The sequence below is a fragment of the Ascaphus truei genome, chromosome 19 (genome assembly GCF_040206685.1).
Source record: "Ascaphus truei isolate aAscTru1 chromosome 19, aAscTru1.hap1, whole genome shotgun sequence".
NCBI lineage: Eukaryota > Metazoa > Chordata > Amphibia > Anura > Ascaphidae > Ascaphus > Ascaphus truei.
Window position 1 is genome coordinate 20027828 of NC_134501.1, and position 22090 is coordinate 20049917.

Consider the following 22090-nt stretch of genomic DNA (forward strand, 5'->3'; position numbering starts at 1 on the left):
AGCTCTCAATTGTTAAATAAAAAACAGGTCGTATGTTTGAAAGATTAATTTATTGTTTCCCGAGTTTTTGTTGTTGGTAATTGTATGTATGTAAATCTTTATTTATATAGAGCCATCCACGTACATAGCGCTTTATAATACACGTGACATAATCTTATAATACATTATGGGAATAAGCGCTTCAGACATAAAACATTAGGAAAAGGAGTCCCTGCTCCGAAGAGCTTGCAATCTATGTAGTAAGTAGGGAGAACTTACAGAGACAGTAGGAGGGTGTTATGTTAAATGGGTCTGCCAAGGTTAGTGAATATGAGATGTATAGTGTCAAGTTGAATTAAAGGTTCCCAATTTCTATATAAAGTAATATGTACAATTCCCATTAAATGTTTCTAAACCTTCAGGCCCTGCCATAAATTGAAAGAAGCCCCATAGAAAGTATGTACAGTTGCTTCACATATTTCCCCTGCATGAATAAATATTTACAAAGTAGCCAGCAAGAAATAGCCACGGCTTCTTCACAGCGATATATGACATCATTTTGCATGTGGCATTATTTCCGCAGAGAAGGGACGTTTTAGTACAAATAAATAGAGGCGCTAATCTTAACCTAACATTGTCAAAACAAGTTCAAGATTCGAAAATATGATCTTAACAAATCTAAAAGTAATACTTAGAGTATATTTTCTTGCATGCCCTATTTATAAGAATGAGAAATATGCAAAACAAAAAAAAACTATCTACAATAACATCAAGCTGCACAACTGTACATTTGTAAAAAAAAAAAAAAAACATGAAAGAAATCGCATTACTTGGACATTTGAAGAAGCAGGCTGTTCTTGAATGCTTTTTTGTGTTTTTCCATATGAGCCTTTATGGACACCCACCTGTAAATCTGAGTGGAACATTGTTACATGTTACTAGGAATTATTTTACAGACCTTTCATATAAGCGTTTAAAGCTGCAGTTCAGTCTTTTTTTTTTTTTTTTTAATTTATTTTTTTACTTCAATAGTTTCATGTGTGCAATCTCTAATTACCTAAAGAACTGTATAGCTGCAGATCAATTCGTTCTCCATGTATTGATAGGCGAAATTTGGTGACATAATTAGAGCTGGCATATGTTTTTCTTCTGCTTCTGTCTCTCAGTGGAAGCTCATGAATATTCATGAGCACTCCTGCACTGACATGTGCTAGAGGGAGGGCAGGGCTGACAAAGGGGTGTGCCAGGGCTTGTGACAGGACAGGAAGGGGCTGTGCCTTAGCAAATGGTTGTTAAAATAGAATACAAGAAAATTGGTCTTTCAAAGTTGTTTTTTTAAAAACAGAAAATGCTAAAAGTATTTTTTCTTACGACAGAACTGATTTATTAAAAAAAAACACACATGCAGGATATTGACTGTACTGCAGCTTTAAGGGAAACTGGCAACATTATAACAAACTGAGAAATGATTTGCATCACTGCTTCTAAAGCGCAACGGCCAATTAATTAGTGTAATGTATTTATATGACATCTCTGTACAGTTTCAGAGGCAATAAAAAGCTGTTGGATTCTAGCAAAGCTATGTGAAAAAGATGTTTTGAACAAGACTTGCAATGTTCGTTAAACGAATCGGCTAAACATAGTACACATTATTTTACACAGATACGACTAGCGTAAAAAGGTAACAGAGCTTTGTAAGTATATGACAGTTTGACTTGTATGTATGTCTTTATTTATATAGCGCCATTAATGTACATAGCGCTTCACTGCAGTAATACACGTGACAATCATATAAATAACAAATAATACAAATAACACAATGGGAAGAAATGCTTCAGCTATAAAAGTGACACTTAGGAAAAGTAGTCCCTGCCCCGAAGAGCTCACAATCTAATAGGTAAGTAGGAAGAACGTACAGAGACAGTAGGACGGCATTCTGGTAAGTGTGTTTGCAAGGGGCCAAGCTTTATGTATCAGATCTATAGTATTAGCCACGGAGCTACTCATATGTTTCCTTAAGCAGCTGTGTTTTAAGGTGGGTCTTAAAGGTGGATAGAGAGGGTGCTAGTCGGGTATTGAGGGGAAGGGCATTCCAGAGGTGCAGGGCAGTCAGTGAGAAAGGGTTAAGGCTGGAGAGGGCTTTAGATACAAAGGGGGTAGAAAGAAGACATCCTTGAGCGGAACGTAAGAGTCGGGATGGTGCATAGCGAGAAATTAGGGCTGAGATGTAAGGAGGGGCAGAAGAGTGTAAAGCTTTAAAAGTGAGGAGGAGAATTGAGTGTGTGATACGGGATTTGATAGGAAGCCAGGAGAAGGTTTTCAGCAGGGGAGGCGCTGAGACAGATTTAGGAAAGAGTAAAGTGATTCTGCCAGCAGCGTTTAGGATAGATTGTAGGGGAGACAGGTGAGAGGCAGGAAGGCCGGACAGCAGGAGGTTACAGCAATCGAGACGGGAGAGAAAGAGGGCCTGAGTCAGAGTTTTAGCAGTTGAGCCACAGAGCAAAAAAGCGAATCTTTGTAATATTTCGGAGGAAAAAGCAACAGGTTTTAGCTACCTTTTGAATGTGAGGGGAGTCGGGTATGACCCCTAGGCAGCGTGCTTGTGCTACTGGGGGTATGATAGTGCTTTGAACAGAGAGGCTGCGGCCCCCGGTGTCGGCTCTGCACGTGCACCCACCAGGCTGGCACCGCGTGCAGCTGTTCCCCGGTCTGTGCAGAGCTGCAGGGGTAAAGACGTGGGGGGGGGGGGGGCGCGTTGTGGCCATGACGTCACCAGGCAGGTTCGTCCTCATTGGCTGCACTGCCGGTGGGCGTGGCCAGCACTCCGTCGCCAGTTCTGATGACAGTGTTACTGTCTTCAGAAAAATCCGGCCGCGCAGCATGACGGCCAAGGTAGGTACCGAGCCCGGCCCCATTGAGAGGCGGTTCTTGTCCCTGCAGCACACGCTATAGCGCGCGCTGCAGCAGGCACCGGGGACCTAGCCTAATGTGGAAGGAGGTAGTAGGGCCAGGTTTGGGAGGAAGTATGAGGAGCTCTGTTTTAGCCATGTTGAGTTTAAGGCGGCAGACGGCCACCCAGGATGATATAGAGGAGAGACATTCAGAAACTGTGGTCTGTACAGCAAGGGTAAGGTCAGGGGTTGAAAAGTAAATTTGTGTGTCGTCAGCATAGAGGTGATATTTGAACACAAGAGATGTAATTAGGTCACCTAGAGAGTGTGTAAAGAGAAGAGGTCCCAGGACAGAGCCCTGGGGTACCCCCACAGAGAGATCGATAGAGGAGGAGGAGGTGTTAGCAAACGAGACACAAAGTACGATGGGAGAAGAGGAGATCCAGGATAGAGCTTTGTTACGAATACCGAGAGAGAGGAGAAGAGGGTGATCCACAGTATGATGACTTCACCATGTCTGAATAATTCCCAATTTTGGGAGACCCGTTTCCCCGACAGTATTAATATATGTATATACCTTTTACCACGTACACAGATTTTTCAGGACTTTTGCACTTTTCGCATGGATTTATAGCTACACTTGTGGAGTCATTTGCTTTCTTAATAGGTGTCATTACGATACCTGCAAAACATGAATACCTGTATTTACACACACCGACTTTTACATGCTCAGGACTACATAGGTGCATCATGATTTTTGCAGAGTATCAAATTTATGCTAAATGATGTGGATATTTTTTCTATCTATTGCACTGGCCTCTGATACGTAAAGAAACAAAAGCCATGAGAATGGCAGAGTACTCACGACTGGCGTTTGCTTTGTTTTGTAGAAACATCTCATAACTCATTCCTCCTTTTCTAAGTGGCGTTAACTGCTTAACTGTAACATTAAAAAAAAGTTAGACAGAATACAGCCTTGAATTTAACAACAATGCAACTGGGAAGGAGTGGAAGCCCATAAGGAAATCTAACCAGATTTACTCCGAGTCCTGAAATGCTGTAGGGAATCATGGAGAAGACTATATCCTAATCACAGAGCTAGTCAGTTACTAATGTATGATTGCAGTGTGTTTCTGACTGCTTTTTGTAGCTTACAGCTGGAACTATACTTTTCAATTAAATGCAATAAAGGTAAATATCAGTGTGTTCAATACCCCTCCCTTTCTTGTGTTTACACCTACAATTATAAATAACGACACTGCTATTCTGTCTTATTATTAAGGTGACCATACGTACTGGTTTGACCGGGACAGGGTAATTTTTTCAGTGCCTATCCCGGTGTGCTGAAGGGATGAGTAAAACGTCTAATTTGTACCGGGCTGTACCAAACCTCTTGAAGCGTCAATTTCAAACCCGGAACATATGAGCCGTTTTAATCAGCTCTGGCCCGAAAGGCGGGCCCAATGTCCGTATCCACCCCCAGTAGCAGAGTGTGACCTGTGGCCTTCCCAGTACTCTCCCCAAAGTGTGTGTTTTTTTTCTTGGGGGGTGGGGGTCTATGTTTTCTTCTTCTTGGGGGTGGTGGAAGCTGTGTGTTTTGGGGTGGGAGCTGTGTGTGTGTGTCTTGGGGAGTAAGGTGTGTGTGTGTCTGTGGGGGATGTGTGTGTTTCTTTGGGGGGTAGATGTGTGTATGTGCGTCTTGGGGGGAGGTGTGTGCGTGAAGAGGGGGGAATTGAGTGAGCAAAAGGCGGTGGATGAGTGAGGGGAATGTGAGAGGGAGGAAAGTGGGGTAAGAAGAGGGGAAGAGTTGGTGTAAGTGATAGCGTTTCGGAAATGAGTGGTGCGTGAGTGAGAGGGGTGAGTGAGAGGGGTGAGTGAGAGAAGTGCATGAGAGGGGTGAGTGAGAAGTGTATGAGAAAGGTCCGTGAGAGGGGTTTGTGAGTGAGGAGTACGTGAGTGAGAGGGGTGCGTGAGTGAGACAGAGGTGTGTGAATGAGACAGAGGTTTGTGTGTGTGAATAAGACAGAGGTGCGTGAGTGAGAGAGGGGTGCGTGAATAAGACAGAGGTGCGTGAGTGAGAGAGGGGTGTGTGAGTGAGTGAGAGGGGTGCATGAGTGAGAGATGATTAATAAATAATTTTGTATTTTGTGCCATTTTGTCACTTTAAAAATATGGTCACCTTATGCATCCGCTGCATATACAGTATGTATGTGCTCTTCACTTATGACAGAAAATACAAGAGTGTATATAGGAATAAATGTGTAGTTCATGAATAATCCATTTATTTAGCCTCCTGGGGACATCCTGTACATCCCAGCCGAGTTTTACACAGTGCTGCATTCAATGTAATGCTGAAATAACAATGACCTACTTTTCTTCTTTATACTACAGCTGAACCTGTCCATACTTTTTTTTTTTACCAAATAATACCCGTCATATTTTCCTCACTACTGTTATATGCTGCAGAGCTCCCGCTGCCGTACAGCAATTTCTTTAATTCCTTTTTATATTGTTCTTCTGCTTGTAGGATAACCCTGTGGCGATCACACTGGTACAAACAGTCATGCAAGATCTTGCTGCAGTTCCTGCTATTCAAAACTGTCCCTGTCACTAGACATCCTGTAAAAAAAAAAAAAAAAGCATGCGGATAATGCCTTTTCCATTTATAAAACCCACTGATGCAGAAACAAATCTCCTACTATTTGGTGTGGTCCAAATATATTGAGGTTGCATTAAAAATATCTAGTATTCTAACCATCGCCATACATATATATATATATATATATATATATATATATCATAACAGCAGTAGAACTTGGCACACGGTAATTGTCACAATTTAAGAAGTGCTTGCTCCCAGCAAGTGTCATTTAACCCTTTGCGTGCCACAGCCCCTCCGGCACGTTGTGATCATGTGACAGCTCCTCGGAACGATTACCGATGACGCAAACTGTAGAGGGGGGAGTCCTCTTCCATTCCTGCACTGGCCACATTGCGTTGAGCGCTACACAGAATGCAATATCCCCTAGAACAGGGGTGGCCAACTAGTCCTCAAGGGCCACCAGTTGATAGAGCCACCGATTGAGTCACCTGTGCTGAAGCTGGGATATCCTTAAAACCTGACCTGCTAGTGACCCTTGAGGACTGGTGTTGGCAACACCTGCCCTAGAAAAAAACTAGCTTACTAACTGGCAGCAAAACCCGGCACAGATCGAGCAGAATCCTTACAGTACCCCCCACTCTAGGAGAGACCTCTGGGCGATCTAAGCCGGTTTGGCAGGAAATCTCAGATGAAACGCCCGGACCAGTTTGGGGGCATGGACATCCCTAGATTTGATCCATGAATTCTCTTCGAGTCCAAAACCCTTCCAATGGACCAAGTATTGTAGCCCGCCACGGAATCTTCGGGAATCCAGTATCTGGCGTACTTCAAATTCCGACTGGCCCTCTATCAAGAACGGTCTAGGAGGAGGGGGAATAGGAGAAGGGAAGGTGTTCTGGACTAAAGGCTTGAGGGAGACATGGAACACTGGAGGTATCCTTTAGCTCAGCAGTGTGAAAACTCCCGCGCTTGCGCCCCCCTACCTGCTCTGCTCCTCCATCGCGCCTCCCTCCCTCTCGTCTTGCATCAAATGATGCTGCGGGGTCATATGACGTCACGTGACCTGCGGCGTCATTTGATGTCACATCTCCATGGTAACGGGCGTCATTTGACTCCGCGTTGTCATAGAGATGCGTGACTGGAGCCAGGTAAGTACGTTTACAGAGGCCTCATGCTCTCAGTCGTCCTGTAGTTCAGATACAAAACATTGCAGAAATTGCTCCAAGGACTGTCCAGCCCCTTTCGGGAGTCCATTGGACGTGGGATGGTAGGAAGAAGTAAAATGAAGGTAGATGCCCACTCTTTGACAGAAGGCATCCAGAATCTTGAGACGAATTGGGATCCGAGGTCCGAGACCATAACAGCTGGAACTCCATGAAGGCGAAATATTTACTTAATAAAGATTTCAGAAAGTTCGGAGGCTGTAAGTAGCTTCCTGAGAGGAACAAAATGGGCTTGACGTGCAAGGCGATCGACTACGACCAGTATGGTAGTCATACCCCTGGAGGGCGGCAATTCCACAACAAAATCCACGGATAAATGGGCCCACGGACGGATGGGAACGGGTTCTGCCTTGATTTCTGGTTCCGTATGGGGGTAACGAGGAGAGCGGAGTGGGAGGGGGTAGTAACGAAGAGAGGAGGGGTAACGGGGAGAGCGGGGGTAACAAAAGGGGGTAAGTGCGGCCTCGAGGAGAGGTGGCCCCTGGGAGCAGGTGAATGGTACAAACGTAAGATCGGTGGGGCGGTAACTCCTCTGTCTGTTTTTTTGTCGAATGTATCGGCAAACTCCTGGTAAAAAACTGGAAGGGATGACGAAGAAGTCTCTGTGGGTGGTCGAACCCCGGAAATGGTTCAAGGCCTTCGGAAGACAAGATTCATGGCAATGTTGTCCCCAGGCTGTCACTTGACTGGTCGCCCAATTGATCTTGGGGTTGTGGTGCCGCAACCAGGGAGAGCAAATGACATAGAATGAAAGTGTCTCCTTGTTGAGTGCCCCCAGCGACACCAGCAAAGGATTAGTTTCGAGGGTGATGGTCCCAGGTATCAGAGGTCTTCCATCAATGGCTACTACTGCTACCGGGGTCTCCCTAGTATGGAGGGGAATGAAGTGGAGTTCTGCAAATGTGTGATCAATGAAATTCCCTGCGGCTCCTGAGTCCACAAAAGCGTGAGTGAAGATGGAGGCTGGTCCCCAGGAGAGTGAAACCAGCAGGAGGAGCCATGCAGGTTGGGATGGAGAAGGAATAGAAGAAATGCCCAGAGAATATTCCTCTATCTTCACTGGGCACTGGGGTTTCCCTGATTTAGGACAATTTCAGGAAAGATGACCTTTGAGCCTTCAATACAGGCACAGCCCCCTGTCACGTCTCCTAGTTCTCTCCTGCTCAGGTAATTTGGTATCCCCTAATTGCATCAGTTCCTAATCTAGGAGAGGTGCAGGAAGAGGAGTATTGAAGTGGGGAACAGGCCGAATTATTGGAGTTTTTGAAGGTCGGTCTGGCTCGGTCTGCCGTTCTCGCATCCGGAGATCTATTCTGATACAGAGAGCAATCAATTTCTCCAGATCTTTAGGGGTGTCCCGGCAGGTCAGTTTGTCCTTTAAATATTCAGAAAGCCCTTACAAAAATGCTGCCAGCAGAGCTTCGTTGTTCCAGCCCGTCTCCGCAGCAAGGGTACGGAATTCAATGGCATACTGGCCCACAGTGCGGGTTCCTTGCCGGATTTGAAGGAGCGACGCAGAAGAGGCGCGACCGGGAGGGTCAAAAACTTTTTTTAATGTTTGGAGAAAGGCAGCGGCGTCATCCTTTTTCCAGAGAGGGGCGGCCCAGGCCAAAGCCTCGTCTGTCAGTAGGAAAATTACATATGCTACCCTGGATCGATGGGTGCAGAACATGGAGTGCTGGAGTTCGAACTGGATCGAACACTGATTCAAAAATCGTCTACACGTCGTAGGGTCCCCTCCATAACGTAGAGGCGTTGTGTTCCGTGGTTCAGTGGGCGTAGGGGATGACACAGCTGGCGCTGGAGATGCTGCCAGCAATGGCGGTGCAGGGGTAGAACCTATCTGGAAAGTATGTAGACGGATGATGTCCTGAAGTTGGCTAGAAATTAGTGAAAGCTGTTGGTTTTGCTGAGCGAGACGTGTCTCATGATCTCCAAGTAGATCCCCTTGAAGAGATATGGCTCACGTTACCTCAGCGGGGTCCATGTTTGGCCAAGCAAAATGTGACGGTGCTTGTCTCAAATCAGGAAGCGGACCCGCAGGGCTGAGGTAGGGATGCAAATAAATTTACCACAGCCCAGGGACAGAGTCCTGTAAGAGTATCCGTAGTCGGTATGGAAGCAGGGGTCAGGGCTGGCGGCAATGGTGCGGAGTCCAGGGTACAGGAAAAAGGTCAGGGCAGGTGACAGTGGTTCAAAGTCCAGGCAACAGGCAAAAGGTCAGGGCAGGCACAAAGCAGCGAGGTCGGGGTCACGGTCTGGGGTCAGCAACAGGGAATCCAAACAGGTAACAGGCGACTGCAAAGACCGACAGGAGTTGTAAAAACACAGAACTTTGCTCGACGACTCCCATTAGGAAGTGCACCCTTATATAGCAGGCTGCCAGTAACCAAAATGGCCAAATTGAACAGAAAGGGCAGGCAGCCTGGAAAACACGAACTGGCACAAAACCCGGCACAGATCGAGCAGAATCCTTACACTTTGATTTAACTTTAATTTTCCAGGCACATAAAAAGGTAAATATCTCGGGAACTGGAGGGCCCTCAAAGCTAGGAATAGTGCTGTTCCTCCCCAAGAGAACCACTGGTACAGATTGTATAAGAGGAAAAATCACAAAAAGGGGGATTGCTGCATTAAGCACCCAGTGGCCTGCATTTAGGACAATAGCAGGTGTCACAGGAATGTGACCTGCAAATGGCAGAGGTCATAGGAATATGTGACCTGTAGAGTGTCCTGCAAATAACTAGATCATGATCCCCAAACCAGCCATGAGTGTGACATTTGACAAGTTACTTGTCTTGTAAATTGTACATTTGAATTGTAAACTCTTCTGGAACTCATTGCATTCCTCTACATTAGTATTTTATTAGTCAACGGAAATGCAAGGAATGACTTAGAAGAAATAAGAACTCACAGCTTGATTCTGTGCAAATGCAGTAGTTTCACAATACTTTTATTATTTTACTATGCACACAAACCATTTTCAAAAAGCAATTTACCTGAACACCGTGATTCAGTCATTCTGATGGTACTGCCATTAATGCTACAAATCTCCTGGTAGATAATGTCTGAACATAATGTCAGGGGATCTAAAAGAAACATAGGCTAAATGAAATTGTACTTTGTGTATTTGTTAGGTTAGTTTTCACGTTGAAGAAACTGGCTTTCAAACTAAAGTTGGAAACATACTATCAAATGTTTAAATTGTGCATCCAGGGTCCCACTTAAATATTAATTTAATAAACAAAATATGTAGCTAATTAGTAACCACATCTATTTTGCAGACACTTAAAGTGATTGGCTTGGGCATGTTCTTGTGTAATTAGCACATCAATGAGCATCTCTAATACAATAATGAATCACTTATTACTAATACGGCGCCTTAAATTGAATAGAATTGGGGACCGTACCTATGTTTGCTCTATTATTATTTTCTCTGATGACTGAAGATGGATGTTTAAATATGTTCTCCCTGCAATGTGAATAAAAGAAGCATGAGTGCCAATGCTGCCTGTGTAGCACAATGCTTGGCCTGGATACTACAACGGAAAGCTATTATTATTGCTCATTATTCCCCTCCCCCCCCCAATCTCCCCATTACCTGCAGCTTATTCAGGGACAATGTATGGCAGAGTGCAATAGGGTGAAGTCAGGTACTGATAATTATGCCTGGGAAACATACATCTGAGTCCTTCATCCAGCACTCAGAAGGTTAACCCAGTAAGAATTATTGGGCAATCAGGAAGTAAGCTGAGACAGCTGACAACCAGCTTGATAAGGAGGCTACTGCTTGTAGTAGTAGGTGGCTGACTCAGACAACAGACCTGTCCTGTGTAAGCGGCTATCCAGAAGGATTGCCTAAACTCTCTCTATGGACAGAGATTCCCAAACAAAGATACAGTAAAGACTTTAATATTGTTCCATGACTATTGTGTTATATGTTTAGGGGTTGGGAACTGGACAAAGCCAGCCAGTCCGATAGATAGGGCCTGGAATGTTTAGCAAGATCTCCCAATGGGGAGTAGGCATTCTTTTTATGAGTTTTGTTTAGCCTTAAAGGGACAGTGTGCCCAAATGTTTATATTGTGGAGAAATAAAGCCACTCAACATTTTGTTTACCCTGAAACTGCAAGTGTGGACTATTGTCTGACCTTGCGTACAGGCCGTCCTGCCACACAGTCATTTGGTTAAGTGGGTTACATGCACAACATCATAGCCTATGTTCACCAAGTGGTGCTATTCCATAAGACACATTCCAGCACACAAATGGGCTGAAAATGTCTTATTGGTGTGGCATAGCATTGCTTAGTAAACATGGCCCTTTAGATACCAGTGAAACTGTGTGCTCTGTTCAGATGTAGTTGGCCTATTTTAGGAAAAGCATTACAAACTAAACAATAGGCAAAACATGTAAACTATTTGCTCCCAGAGGATCAGCAATTTGTGGGTTTGCAATATGCTGCATTCTGTACCTTACATTAAGCACAGGGTTTGCCATGCCAGGAACAGCTCCTGAGTTTGATTTCTTTGTCTCCTCTAACAGCTTTTTAGACGGTTGAGGAAAGCCATGATGTTCCTTCCTCTGAACATTATGTGGTACGTTTTCTTTTACCGAATCCCTCACAGAACGATTATCTATGGGAGCGTATGAGTTGAAGTCCTGATTTCTGCAGGGTAAGCCCGTGTGCTTCTCCTGTGACGTGCCCTGGCTGTCACTTTCACCTGCGCGACCCGATGTTGATATAGTAGATTTTTGCAGTGTTGCATCATGTGAAAATATCTGCCTCTTTACTTTCTCCTGTGCACAAAAACAGTCAGTTATGGCTCATGCAAACACTGCCCGCTTGTAAAGCACCAGCACCCAAGGGATATTAGTAATAGCGCTAAGAATAAAACCTGAGAGGCTTTTTTATTTTTTTTATTGCATCCATTAAAAATATTCAATGAAAACCACTTTAACATCTCCAGTACATTGAATGCATATCAAAGCCCCTCAACCAACAATGTCAGTGAAGACTGTGGGGCCTTAAATATTGTTGCCCACAATTTTGTATTACCTCTCTAACACTTCCCCATGTAACACTACCTTTATATTCTTTAACATTTCTTTCATGATTTGGGATATGTTCAATAACTTTTCCCAGCGCAATGTGGGATTTGCGTAACACAAAACCTGCACTGTTACTATTAAAGTCTCAGGCATTATTGATGAGATAAGGCTGCAGATACGTTTTTAAGGGTCTCTATAAAAAAATATTATTTTACGTCAGCATTTGAATAAAACAGAAAACCGCTGAAGGCTTGTATAATGCACTATGTGACGAAGAAAAAACAAAGTGCGAGACGATTTACAACCAACAGATCTTCAGTCCTACTTAAATGAAACATGTATTCTGTTACTGTCGTCATATTATTGTAGATGTATGTAATTTTATTTGTATTGTATGTCTTTATTTATATAGCGCCATTAATGTACATAGCGCTTCACAGTAGTAATACGTGACAATCATATAAATAACAAATAATATAAATAACAGATCATGGGAATAAGAGCTTCAGACATAAAAGTAACATTTAGGAAGAGGAGTCCCTGCCCCGAGGAGCTTACAATCTAATTGGTAGGGAGAACGTACAGAGACAGTAGGAGGGAGTTCTGGTAAGTGCGTCTGCAGGGGGCCAAGCTTTATGTATCATGCGTATAGTATTAGCCACGGTGCTACTCATATGCTTCTTTAAGCAAGTGTGTCTTAAGGTGGGTCTTAACGGTGGATAGAGAGGTTGCTAGTCGGGTATTGAGGGGAAGGGCATTCCAGAGGTGCAGGGCAGTCAGTAAGAAAGGTTTAAGGCGGGAGAGGGATTTAGATACAAAGGGGGTAGAGAGAAGCTTCCTTGAGCAGAACACAAGAGTCGGGATGGTGCATAGCGAGAAATTAGGGCTGAGATGTAAGGAGGGGCAGAAGAGTGTAAAGCTTTAAAAGTGAGGAGGAGAATTGAGTGTGAGATCCAGGATTTGTTCGGAAGCCAGGTGAGAGATTTCAGCAGGGGAGACGCTGAGACAGATTTAGGAAAGAGTAGAGTGATTCTGGCAGCATAGTTTAGGATAGATTGTAGGGGAGAACTGGTGAGAGGCAGGAAGGCCAGACAACAGGTTACAGTAATCAAGACGGGAGAGAATGAAGGCCTGAGTCAGAGTTTTAGCAGTCGAGCAACAGAGGAAAGGGCGTATCTTTGTTATATTGCAGAGGAAAAAGCGACAGGTTTTAGAAACGTTCTGAATGTGAGAGGAGAATGTGAGAGAGGAGTCAAGTGTGACAGGCTACGTGCTTGGGCTACTGGGTGAATGATAGTACTTCCAACAGTAATGTGGAAGGAGGTAGTAGTATGTCTCTTCGTTATATATGCTTAAACCTTTTGTGAAAACGTGAAATATGGGTAAATTGAAATCTGACTAAATAAAGCATTTGCACAAATAAATTTTGAACATACAGTAAACATACCACTGATACTTTCTCTCTGTAGGTGTTGACATCGTTGCTTAAAGCAGCAGTAGCCCAAGGCCTGTGATTGCTTTGTGAATGTGGTGTGGTGTTGTGTTGTTGTGTGACTGATTCTCCATCGGAACACATTGCCGTCTGATTACTGGGCTTCCTCTCCAAGTGCTTGGTAAAAGAAGACTCTTTGCAGGATTTTTGGTTCAATAAACTGCCTGTTTGCACCATCCTCTCTGGCTGTGGGTAGCCCTGGACTTTTTCGAAACTAGAGTTAAATGCCTTTAAACATTTTTCACTTGTATCCGGATTCTGAAAGCTATTAATATCCTGAAATGTAAAATGCAGTTGTTGTTATAATTATCATTAGATTTTCTCATACCTAAATGATTAATGTTCCTCGACGGTTCCGTAAATATTTCATTTGCGCTTGCACCATCATATCTTACAGAATACACATTCAATATTCACATAATTACAGCAGATAAATGAAATCTCCCAACCTAATTGAAATACAAAAACACTACATGTCTTGCAGATGTGAGCAATGGAAAAACGCACAGTAAATATAACTGGCTAGGGATAAAATGGCAGATTTTCTAAATGTTTGGCATTCATGAATAAATAAGTTGAAGGAGAATCTTAGTGGTAATGATACTGCATTTTTTGATATAAGTCAGGAGTGCTCAACTCCAGTCCTCAAGCCCCCCACCTCCCCCCCAGCAGGTAAGGTTTTTAGGATATCTCAGTGTCAGCACAGGTGGCTCAATCAGTCCCTGCTTCAGCACAGGTGGCCTAATCAGAGGTTCAGTCAAAGACTGCCTCTGATTAAGCCACCTGTGCTGAAGCTGGGATAGCCTGAAAACCTGTTGTGTGGGCTTGAGGACTGGAGCTGAGCACCCCTGGTGTAAGTGATGTTGCAAATCCTAGAGACCGTTCCCCTTGTGACCTTGGGCCAGTTATTTTATCTCCCTGTCCATCAAAATGAGATTTGAGCTCTTCAGTGCAGTGACACATTGTACGTCGCACTCACAATATCAGCAAATGAATCACAGAGTCCACCAAATCTAAGTTACTTGTTGCCTATATTCAACATATTACTGTATGTTAAAGCTTTCCTCTGTTATTTAATGTAAGTGTGCATGTAACTCACAGGGTCTCCAAATGTGCAGAAATGGTAGTGCAGCTTTCATTCATAAGTAACCCACAAAATGTCATATAAATAAGGTGAGGTGAAATGGAATATAAATAGAGAGGTCAAATGAGGTGAAGGCATAAAAAAAAAAAGTTTCAATATTTTTTGACGAGCTAAACAATGTAAGTGTCTCCAGGAGGATAAAAATGTTCAGCTTGTTTTGATGTTAGACCAATCACTCACATTTTTGTCACTATATTAATTACTTTGACCTCGTACTCATATCTTGGCATTTGGAACCAGACGTACGAAGCTGAGCCGTGGTATTTTCAGCCCCGGGGACCGCCCGGGTCATAAGATACTTACCAAAGTAGGTGTCTGTGTTTTCCTCCCCTTTCGGGAGTTCAATATGGCCGCCAAATCTCGCAGGTTCCGCAGGCCGATAGGAAGCTGCAACACTTTCTATTGGACAGCCATTGGAATGCCCTGGGAGAACGCCGGTAACTACACTGCAAAGTGTCTCAAGGACCAAGGATCGGCGGAGCCTAAAATAACACGGTTTATCTCCGAAGGAACCCGTAGTTCTAACAAATATATTGATTTTAGGTGGTATTGCTGCTATAACTATAGTGTTCTTTCCTCTTCTTGGTGTACCAGACATATAATGCAGCGCATGTTTGCACATAACAGTGTTGTTGCCAAGTAGATAACTTAAATTTCAATGTTAAATGATAGTAAGAATAACATACATTCAGTGGTGGGATTCAAAATTATTAGCAACAGGTTCTCTCTCACGGAGGGGGGGGGGGGGAGAAGAGGTGGGGGGAAGAGGTGGGGGGGGGGGAAGAAGAGGTGGGGGGGAGAGAGATGGGTGGGGGAGAGAGAGATTGGGGGGGAGAGAGATTGGGGGGGAGAGAGAGATGGGGGAGAGAGAGATGGGGTGGAGAGAGAGACGGGGAGAGAGAGAGAGATGGAGGGGAGAGAGAGACAGGGGGGGGAGAGAGAGACGTAGGGGAGAGAGAAAGAGAGACCAGGGGGGAAGAGACACGGGGGGGGGGGTGTTAGAGAGACCAGGGGGAACCAGTTTGCACCTGCAATATGTGCAACCTGCAACCAGTGCAAATACAAATGGACACAGGCAAACTACACAAGCAGGCAAACTACACAAGCAGGCAAACTGCACAGGACACAAACACAGGCAGGACACACACAGAACACAGCCCCCCTCCAATCTCCCCCAGCCCCTCCTCACATCTCTCCCAGCCCCCCATACATCTCACCCAGACACATCTCCCCCAGTCCCCCCACATCTCTCCCAGACACATCTCACATCTCCCCCAGTCCCCCTCACATCTCCCCCAGTCCCCCTCACATCTCCCCCAGCCCACCCTCACATCTCCCCCAGCCCCCCTCACATCTCCTCCAGCCCCCACTCACATCTCTTCCAGCCCCTTCATATCTCTTCCAGCCCACCCTCACATCTCCCCCAGCCCACCCTCACATCTCCCCCAGCCCCCCTCACATCTCCCCCAGCCCCCCTCACATCTCCTCCAGCCCCCACTCACATCTCTTCCAGCCCCTTCATATCTCTTCCAGCCCCCCCTCACATCTCCCCCAGCCCACCCTCACATCTCCCCCAGCCCCCCTCACATCTCCTCCAGCCCCCACTCACATCTCTTCCAGCCCCTTCATATCTCTTCCAGCCCCCCCTCACATCTCCCCCAGCCCACCCTCACATCTCCCCCAGCCCACCCTCACATCTCCCCCAGCCCCCCTCACATCTCCCCCAGCCCCCCTCACATCTCCTCCAGCCCCCACTCACATCTCTTCCAGCCCCTTCATATCTCTTCCAGCCCCCCCTCACATCTCCCCCAGCCCACCCTCACATCTCCCCCAGCCCCCCTCACATCTCCCCCAGCCCCCCTCACATCTCCTCCAGCCCCCACTCACATCTCTTCCAGCCCCTTCATATCTCTTCCAGCCCCCCCTCACATCTCCCCCAGCCCACCCTCACATCTCCCCCAGCCCACCCTCACATCTCCCCCAGCCCACCCTCACATCTCCCCCAGCCCCCCTCACATCTCCTCCAGCCCCCACTCACATCTCTTCCAGCCCCTTCATATCTCTTCCAGCCCCCCCTCACATCTCCCCCAAGCCCCCCTCACATCTCTCCCAGCCCCTCCTCACATCTCTCCCTGACCCCCCTCACATCTCCCCCAGCCCCCCTTCACATCTCTCCCAGCCCCCCCTCACATCTCTCCCAGCCCCCCTCACATCTCTCCCTGACCCCCCTCGCATCTCTCCCTGACCCCCCTCACATCTCCCCCAGCCCCCCTCACATCTCCTCCAGCCCCCACTCACATCTCTTCCAGCCCCTTCATATCTCTTCCAGCCCCCCCTCACATCTCCCCCAAGCCCCCCTCACATCTCTCCCAGCCCCTCCTCACATCTCTCCCTGACCCCCCTCACATCTCCCCCAGCCCCCCTTCACATCTCTCCCAGCCCCCCCTCACATCTCTCCCAGCCCCCCTCACATCTCTCCCTGACCCCCCTCACATCTCTCCCTGACCCCCCTCGCATCTCTCCCTGACCCCCCTCACATCTCTCCCTGACCCCCCTCACATCTCACAGGGGTGAGAGATAAGGGGGAGGTAGCAGAGAGACCATGGGGAACCACTGCAAATAAGTGCAGCCGGCAACCAGTGCAAACAGGACACAGGCAGGAGACACACAGGACACAGCCTCACCTCTCTCTGCTGCACGCTTTTTCTCTGCTCTTTGGCCCCACCCACAGGCTCCTGCCACCTCCTCCTGATTGGCTGCTGCTGTGTAATGCAGCCAATCAGAATGGAGCAAGCTGCCCAGCCTTTTAGCAGAAGCTCTGCTCTCTCCCTTCTCGCACCGGTTCTGCGAACTGAGGAAAATGTAGGTGCAGGTTCGCACGAACCGGCGGAATCCCACTGCTGCATACATTACATTTTACGTTTGATATACTCACCTCATTATGTTGCCTTTCTAAACACTCTATTTTATGAAGCATATCTTTCGCTTGTTTCCAATACTTGTTAATGTTTTTTTCCCTTGTCTTGAAATTCAACATTGAAGATTTTTTCACACGTGGAATCTGGTCATTTTGTTTCAGAGACAACTTTTCAGCTTGGTGGAAGTAGAAACAGAAAAATGCAGCCATTTTTAATCACACGATGAAATACAAACAATGGCATAAATGTAACTAGGACAGGATTTGTCTAAACATTGATAATTACTAATAATGTTTTCATATATTAATGAATGTAAACAGCGTACACATGTGTACATTCAATGCATTTGAATTTAAAATGACTCAACTTGGCAGAAAAGCTGCCGAACTAGGAGCTGAGTTTATTTACCTCGAAAAGGCAGTGGTAGCGTTCAACTATAAGTGCTTAAACTTACTTATTTTGTTTTGACTGTTTAAGTACGGAAAGTTTGCCCTAATTCTAAAAAAGAAATGTAGTTGCTCAGAATTTACAACTGTTCTGAACGAATGTAAGTATCAGAAAAAGGTGTCCTAAAATGTTTAAAAAAGCAGTTTCAGATTTCAAATTCAGAGACCAATGTATATCCTGAATAGATACACGTGACATGAGAACACCCCTCACAGTATATAGGGCAGGGGCGGCCAACTCCAGTCCTCATGGGCCACCAACAGGCCAGGTATTAAGGATATCCCTGCTTCAGCACAGGTGGCTCAATTAAGGGCTCAATCATTCTGAATGAACTCCTTGTGCTGTAGCAGGGATACCCTTACAACCTGACCTGTTGGTGGCCCTTGAGGATGGAGTTGGCCGCCCCTGATATAGAAGATAAATTGTGTTTCGGTGCGACCCCTCCATTTTCTCTCTATGTTGCACCCGGGGCAATATCCCGGGGATTAGAACATCACCTCAAATTTCTCATCACAAATAAAAATGGAGCAAGATGGGTGCAAAATATGAAACATCTTATCTTGTGCACCAACTAACTCCTCCTATTGGCACTCCCCAAATGTTAAACTGGTGCATTCGGGGCAAAATTGGAGCAACATGCTATGGTCCATAACTGCACATAGACGCGTGAAAATGTATCCCATTTCCCCACTATTTCTCCAAAACTGCCTTACTACATAATCCACATACAATTGTTAAAGAAGGTTGTAATTGGGCTAATTATTTCAGGGTTGCACACGCGGAAAGAACGGAAAAGGAGACCAGCTCACTGGTGTGCCTGCAGTTCTGGAGGACAAACGTAGCTGCTTTGTTTAACTCTTCATCCTGCGACTCAGTGAGCACCTGGATCATGAGGGGTAGGCCGCTGCTTTTTAGCAGTTCGTATTGATTTTCTTCTGTTGAATGAAACAATAATTAAAAGTAGATCACATAACCATCCCGGTATTTAATTTGAACAAAACTGCATTGCTGAAGTGTCATTGTCGCTCTCATACACAGAGTCACCCCTTTCCCACTCACTAGCACGGCATAACCACCACTGAATCAGTGGCAGTGAGCAAAATGCATCACATAGCACAGGGGTGGCCAACTCCAGGCCTCAAGGGCCACCAACTGGGTCAAGTTTTCAGGATATCCCTGCTTCAGCACAGGTGTCTCAATAAGTGGCTCAGTTGCAAAGCCTGCTGCAGCAAAGGTGTCTCAATTAGTGGCTCAGTCGAATACAAGCCACTGATTGAGCCATTAGTGCTGAAGCAGGCTTTCGACTGAGCCACTGCTTGAGACACCTGTGCTGCAGCAGGCTGAGCGACTGAGCCACTTATTGAGACATTGGTGCTGAAGCATGGATATCCTGAAAACCTGACCTGTTGGTGGCCCCCGAGTACTAGAGTTGGCCATCCCTACATAGCAGGTACCCACCCGGCGTCTTTAGACTATATTCTTGGCTACAATTTGTAAATAGAGCATGATCTTTCGGAAACCAAATGGTACATCTGCAATGAATAGTGCTGTGCATCTCGCTGGCCATGTTACATACGGTACTTGAAAATCACACTTGATCATTCTGACATTGTGTGTTACAGAGACGCATGTAACTAATAACCACTGGGAGAGCAGTAATGTAGGATAAATGTATACATACCGCAATCCTCCGTACAATGACCTAAGGCAAGCACAATGCTGAATTTATCTCCTGGATCAAGCTTCTCAAAAGACAACAGTGTGAGCAGACTCGATACAATATTGTACTTCGACAAACATTTTGCGCAGCTGACTAAAAAACAGAGACATTCTGGTCGATTTTGGTCATTTGCTTCAAATATCAGTTTCATTAAACTGCGACCTGTGTTGTGTGTGCTGGGGTTTCATTTAATACAATTCTGCAAGGTAAAATGTTGCAATGCCTTGATTAAAACGCTTACGGTTATCTGCGATACAAGCATCTACCGTCTTTGTTACCACAACAGCAAGCGTGGAACTTGAGCAGCTCGCTTGTAAATCATCCACAAGCTGACTAAGGACATCAGCCAAGGTATCGAGTCCTCCAACCGAAGCAAAGTACTCCTGTGCGAAACCTTCAAGGACAAACATTGTTAGCCTCTAGGCCAGGGGCGGCCAACTGCTGCCCTCAAGGGCCACCAACAGGTCAGGGTTTCAGGATATCCTTGCTTCAGCACAGCTGATTGAGCCACCTGTGCTGGAGCAGGGATATCCTGAAAACCTGACCTGTTGGTGGCCCTTGAGGACTGCCGTTGGCCACCCCTGCTCAAAGCTGTCAGAGCAGCCAGTGATACACTGCGGGGTAATAACACATGGCTGACCGCTCTGGTTATGAATGCATAAAATACTGAAAAACAATATGGTTACTTGTAGCATCTATGATCTAAAAGCCCATTAGTGCAGTTTTCAGTTGTAGTTATGAATGTGCAGCCAAGGAGAATGTCTCTTATTTCTTGTGTGGCACACGTGACACCCCGTGCACCCGTGGATGGACACGGGCAACCACATTCCGTTAGAAGGAGAAAGAGTAACAGAGTTGTTTGCATAGTGAATTGGTTTGTTTACAAAACTATATATATATATATTTTTTTATATTAACTAAAGACAACGATATTCTGCAGTGTACTCAGCATATTACTTACTGTTATTTGCAACAGTAAGCCCAACCAAGGAGCAGATAGGACGCACAATCTCAGGTCGAACATAATGTTGTAGCCAATGTTTTGCCTGTGGAAATGCTGAGCTGCATAGCTTCTGGTTTTCCTCTGCAAGTGAAACACAATTTACAATGTCATGACGTGAAATGCAAAACTGGCAAATGCACAGTTTTGTTGTCATCACACTTCACGGGGAAGTGTCATTTTCTGTATTCTGTAAAGGACGGGTGGTCAACTCCAGCCCCCAACAGGTCAGGTTTTCAGGATATCCCAGATTCTTCACAGGTGGCTCAATCAGCCACCTGTGCGGAAGCAGGGACTGATTCAGATACCCGTGATGAAGCAGGGACTGATTGGGCCACCTGTGCTGATGCAGGGATATCCTGAAAACCTGACCTGTTGGGCAGGGGAGACTTGAGGATTGGAGTTAAGCACCCCTACTGTAAAGTATAAAAAAGCATGGCACATAGAAGAGCAAATAGTTACCATTTTGAGGGTTATTTGCACATGCACACAGAGCACTGCAGACAGAAGACCACAATTGATAACTTTGGTTTGTGCTTTCGTTCGATAAATTCATCTCGCAGGTCAACAGGATTTCTCTGTTAAAAAAAAAAAAATCAGAAGAATTTAAAACCTGAAGACAATTTTATAACTGAGCAGCCCAGCTGTACATTGAATATAAATTTCTTACCGAAATAAAAGTAGAAGCATATCAATACATCCAGATTTTCTTGCAAAGGTTTGGCCAGTCTCTGAAAATAACATTGTTTTGGGAATATAAATAGAAAATGATAAATCATATCAACAACTGCAAAACATTATTTTTTAACAAACTGTGCAGCCCACGTGAACTTACTGTTATTTGAGACTAAGACCAAAATAATATAAACAGACATTCTTTTTAAATTCACTGCAGATTCTTCGTTAGACAAAGTTACACAGGCGTCTTCAAACAGTTCCAAGGTGCACAAGGTTTTCTGGCAGAACACTGAAACAAGAGACAGGCAAGGGCACGGTGACACAATCTGTCAAAACCCTTGTAATGCAATACAGGCATACCCCGCATTAGCGTACGTAATGGGTCCAGAGCATGTATGTAAAGTTAAAATGTACTGTACTTAAAGTGAAGCACTACCTTTTTCCACTTAACGATGCATGTACTGTACTGCAATACGTGCATAACTGATGTAAATAACGCATTAGTAACATGCTCTATAGTCTCCCCGCTTGCGCACAGCTTCGGTACAGGTAGGGAGCCGGTATTGCTGTTCAGGACGTGCTGACAGGCGCATGCGCGAGCTGCCGTTTGCCTATTGGGATATGTCCATACTCGCGAGTGTACTTAAAGTGAGTGTCCTTACACCGGGGTATGCCTGTATGTTTTTTAAATGGCAGATAATTTTCCGACGTTTACCATTGCTCTCTGCGAGAGCTCCTAGTGTAAATAAGGACGCTTCTTTTACTACGGAGTGAGTGCTGGATTTCGCTAGATTACTGACAAATATTAGACCACCAATTTCTCTGAAATAATCACTTGCATCACCTGTAAAAACAAAAAACATCACAAGCGTGCTTTGTGATTCGGAACATCCATATATCTTAGTGACAGGTATGATCTGTGCACATGTTGATCTGCATTGGTAAG

The 22090-nt window shown here is 45.3% G+C and overlaps 1 protein-coding gene across 8 annotated transcripts in view; it reads right to left on the reverse strand.

Moving 5' to 3' along the window:
- TERB1 (telomere repeat binding bouquet formation protein 1) overlaps positions 1–22090 on the reverse strand; it is a 30158-nt gene that overhangs the window by 3998 nt on the left and 4070 nt on the right. For 5 of the 8 annotated variants that reach the window (XM_075576774.1, XM_075576780.1, XM_075576775.1 and 2 more), the window contains exons 4-20: positions 21860–21988; positions 21302–21433; positions 21137–21197; positions 20929–21044; positions 20428–20550; positions 19708–19860; positions 19428–19559; positions 18556–18681; positions 17317–17474; positions 13193–13513; positions 11168–11493; positions 10106–10167; positions 9695–9784; positions 5301–5489; positions 3736–3810; positions 3448–3552; positions 810–892 (exon numbers count right to left, since the gene is read on the reverse strand). In XM_075576774.1, the coding sequence (XP_075432889.1) occupies positions 810–892; positions 3448–3552; positions 3736–3810; positions 5301–5489; positions 9695–9784; positions 10106–10167; positions 11168–11493; positions 13193–13513; positions 17317–17474; positions 18556–18681; positions 19428–19559; positions 19708–19860; positions 20428–20550; positions 20929–21044; positions 21137–21197; positions 21302–21433; positions 21860–21988 (2381 nt within the window). Of the gene's footprint in view, positions 1–809; positions 893–3447; positions 3553–3735; positions 3811–5300; positions 5490–9694; positions 9785–10105; positions 10168–11167; positions 11494–13192; positions 13514–17316; positions 17475–18555; positions 18682–19427; positions 19560–19707; positions 19861–20427; positions 20551–20928; positions 21045–21136; positions 21198–21301; positions 21434–21859; positions 22085–22090 lie in introns of those variants that run through there. The other 3 variants (XM_075576772.1, XM_075576779.1, XM_075576773.1) reach the window with 3 other exon arrangements.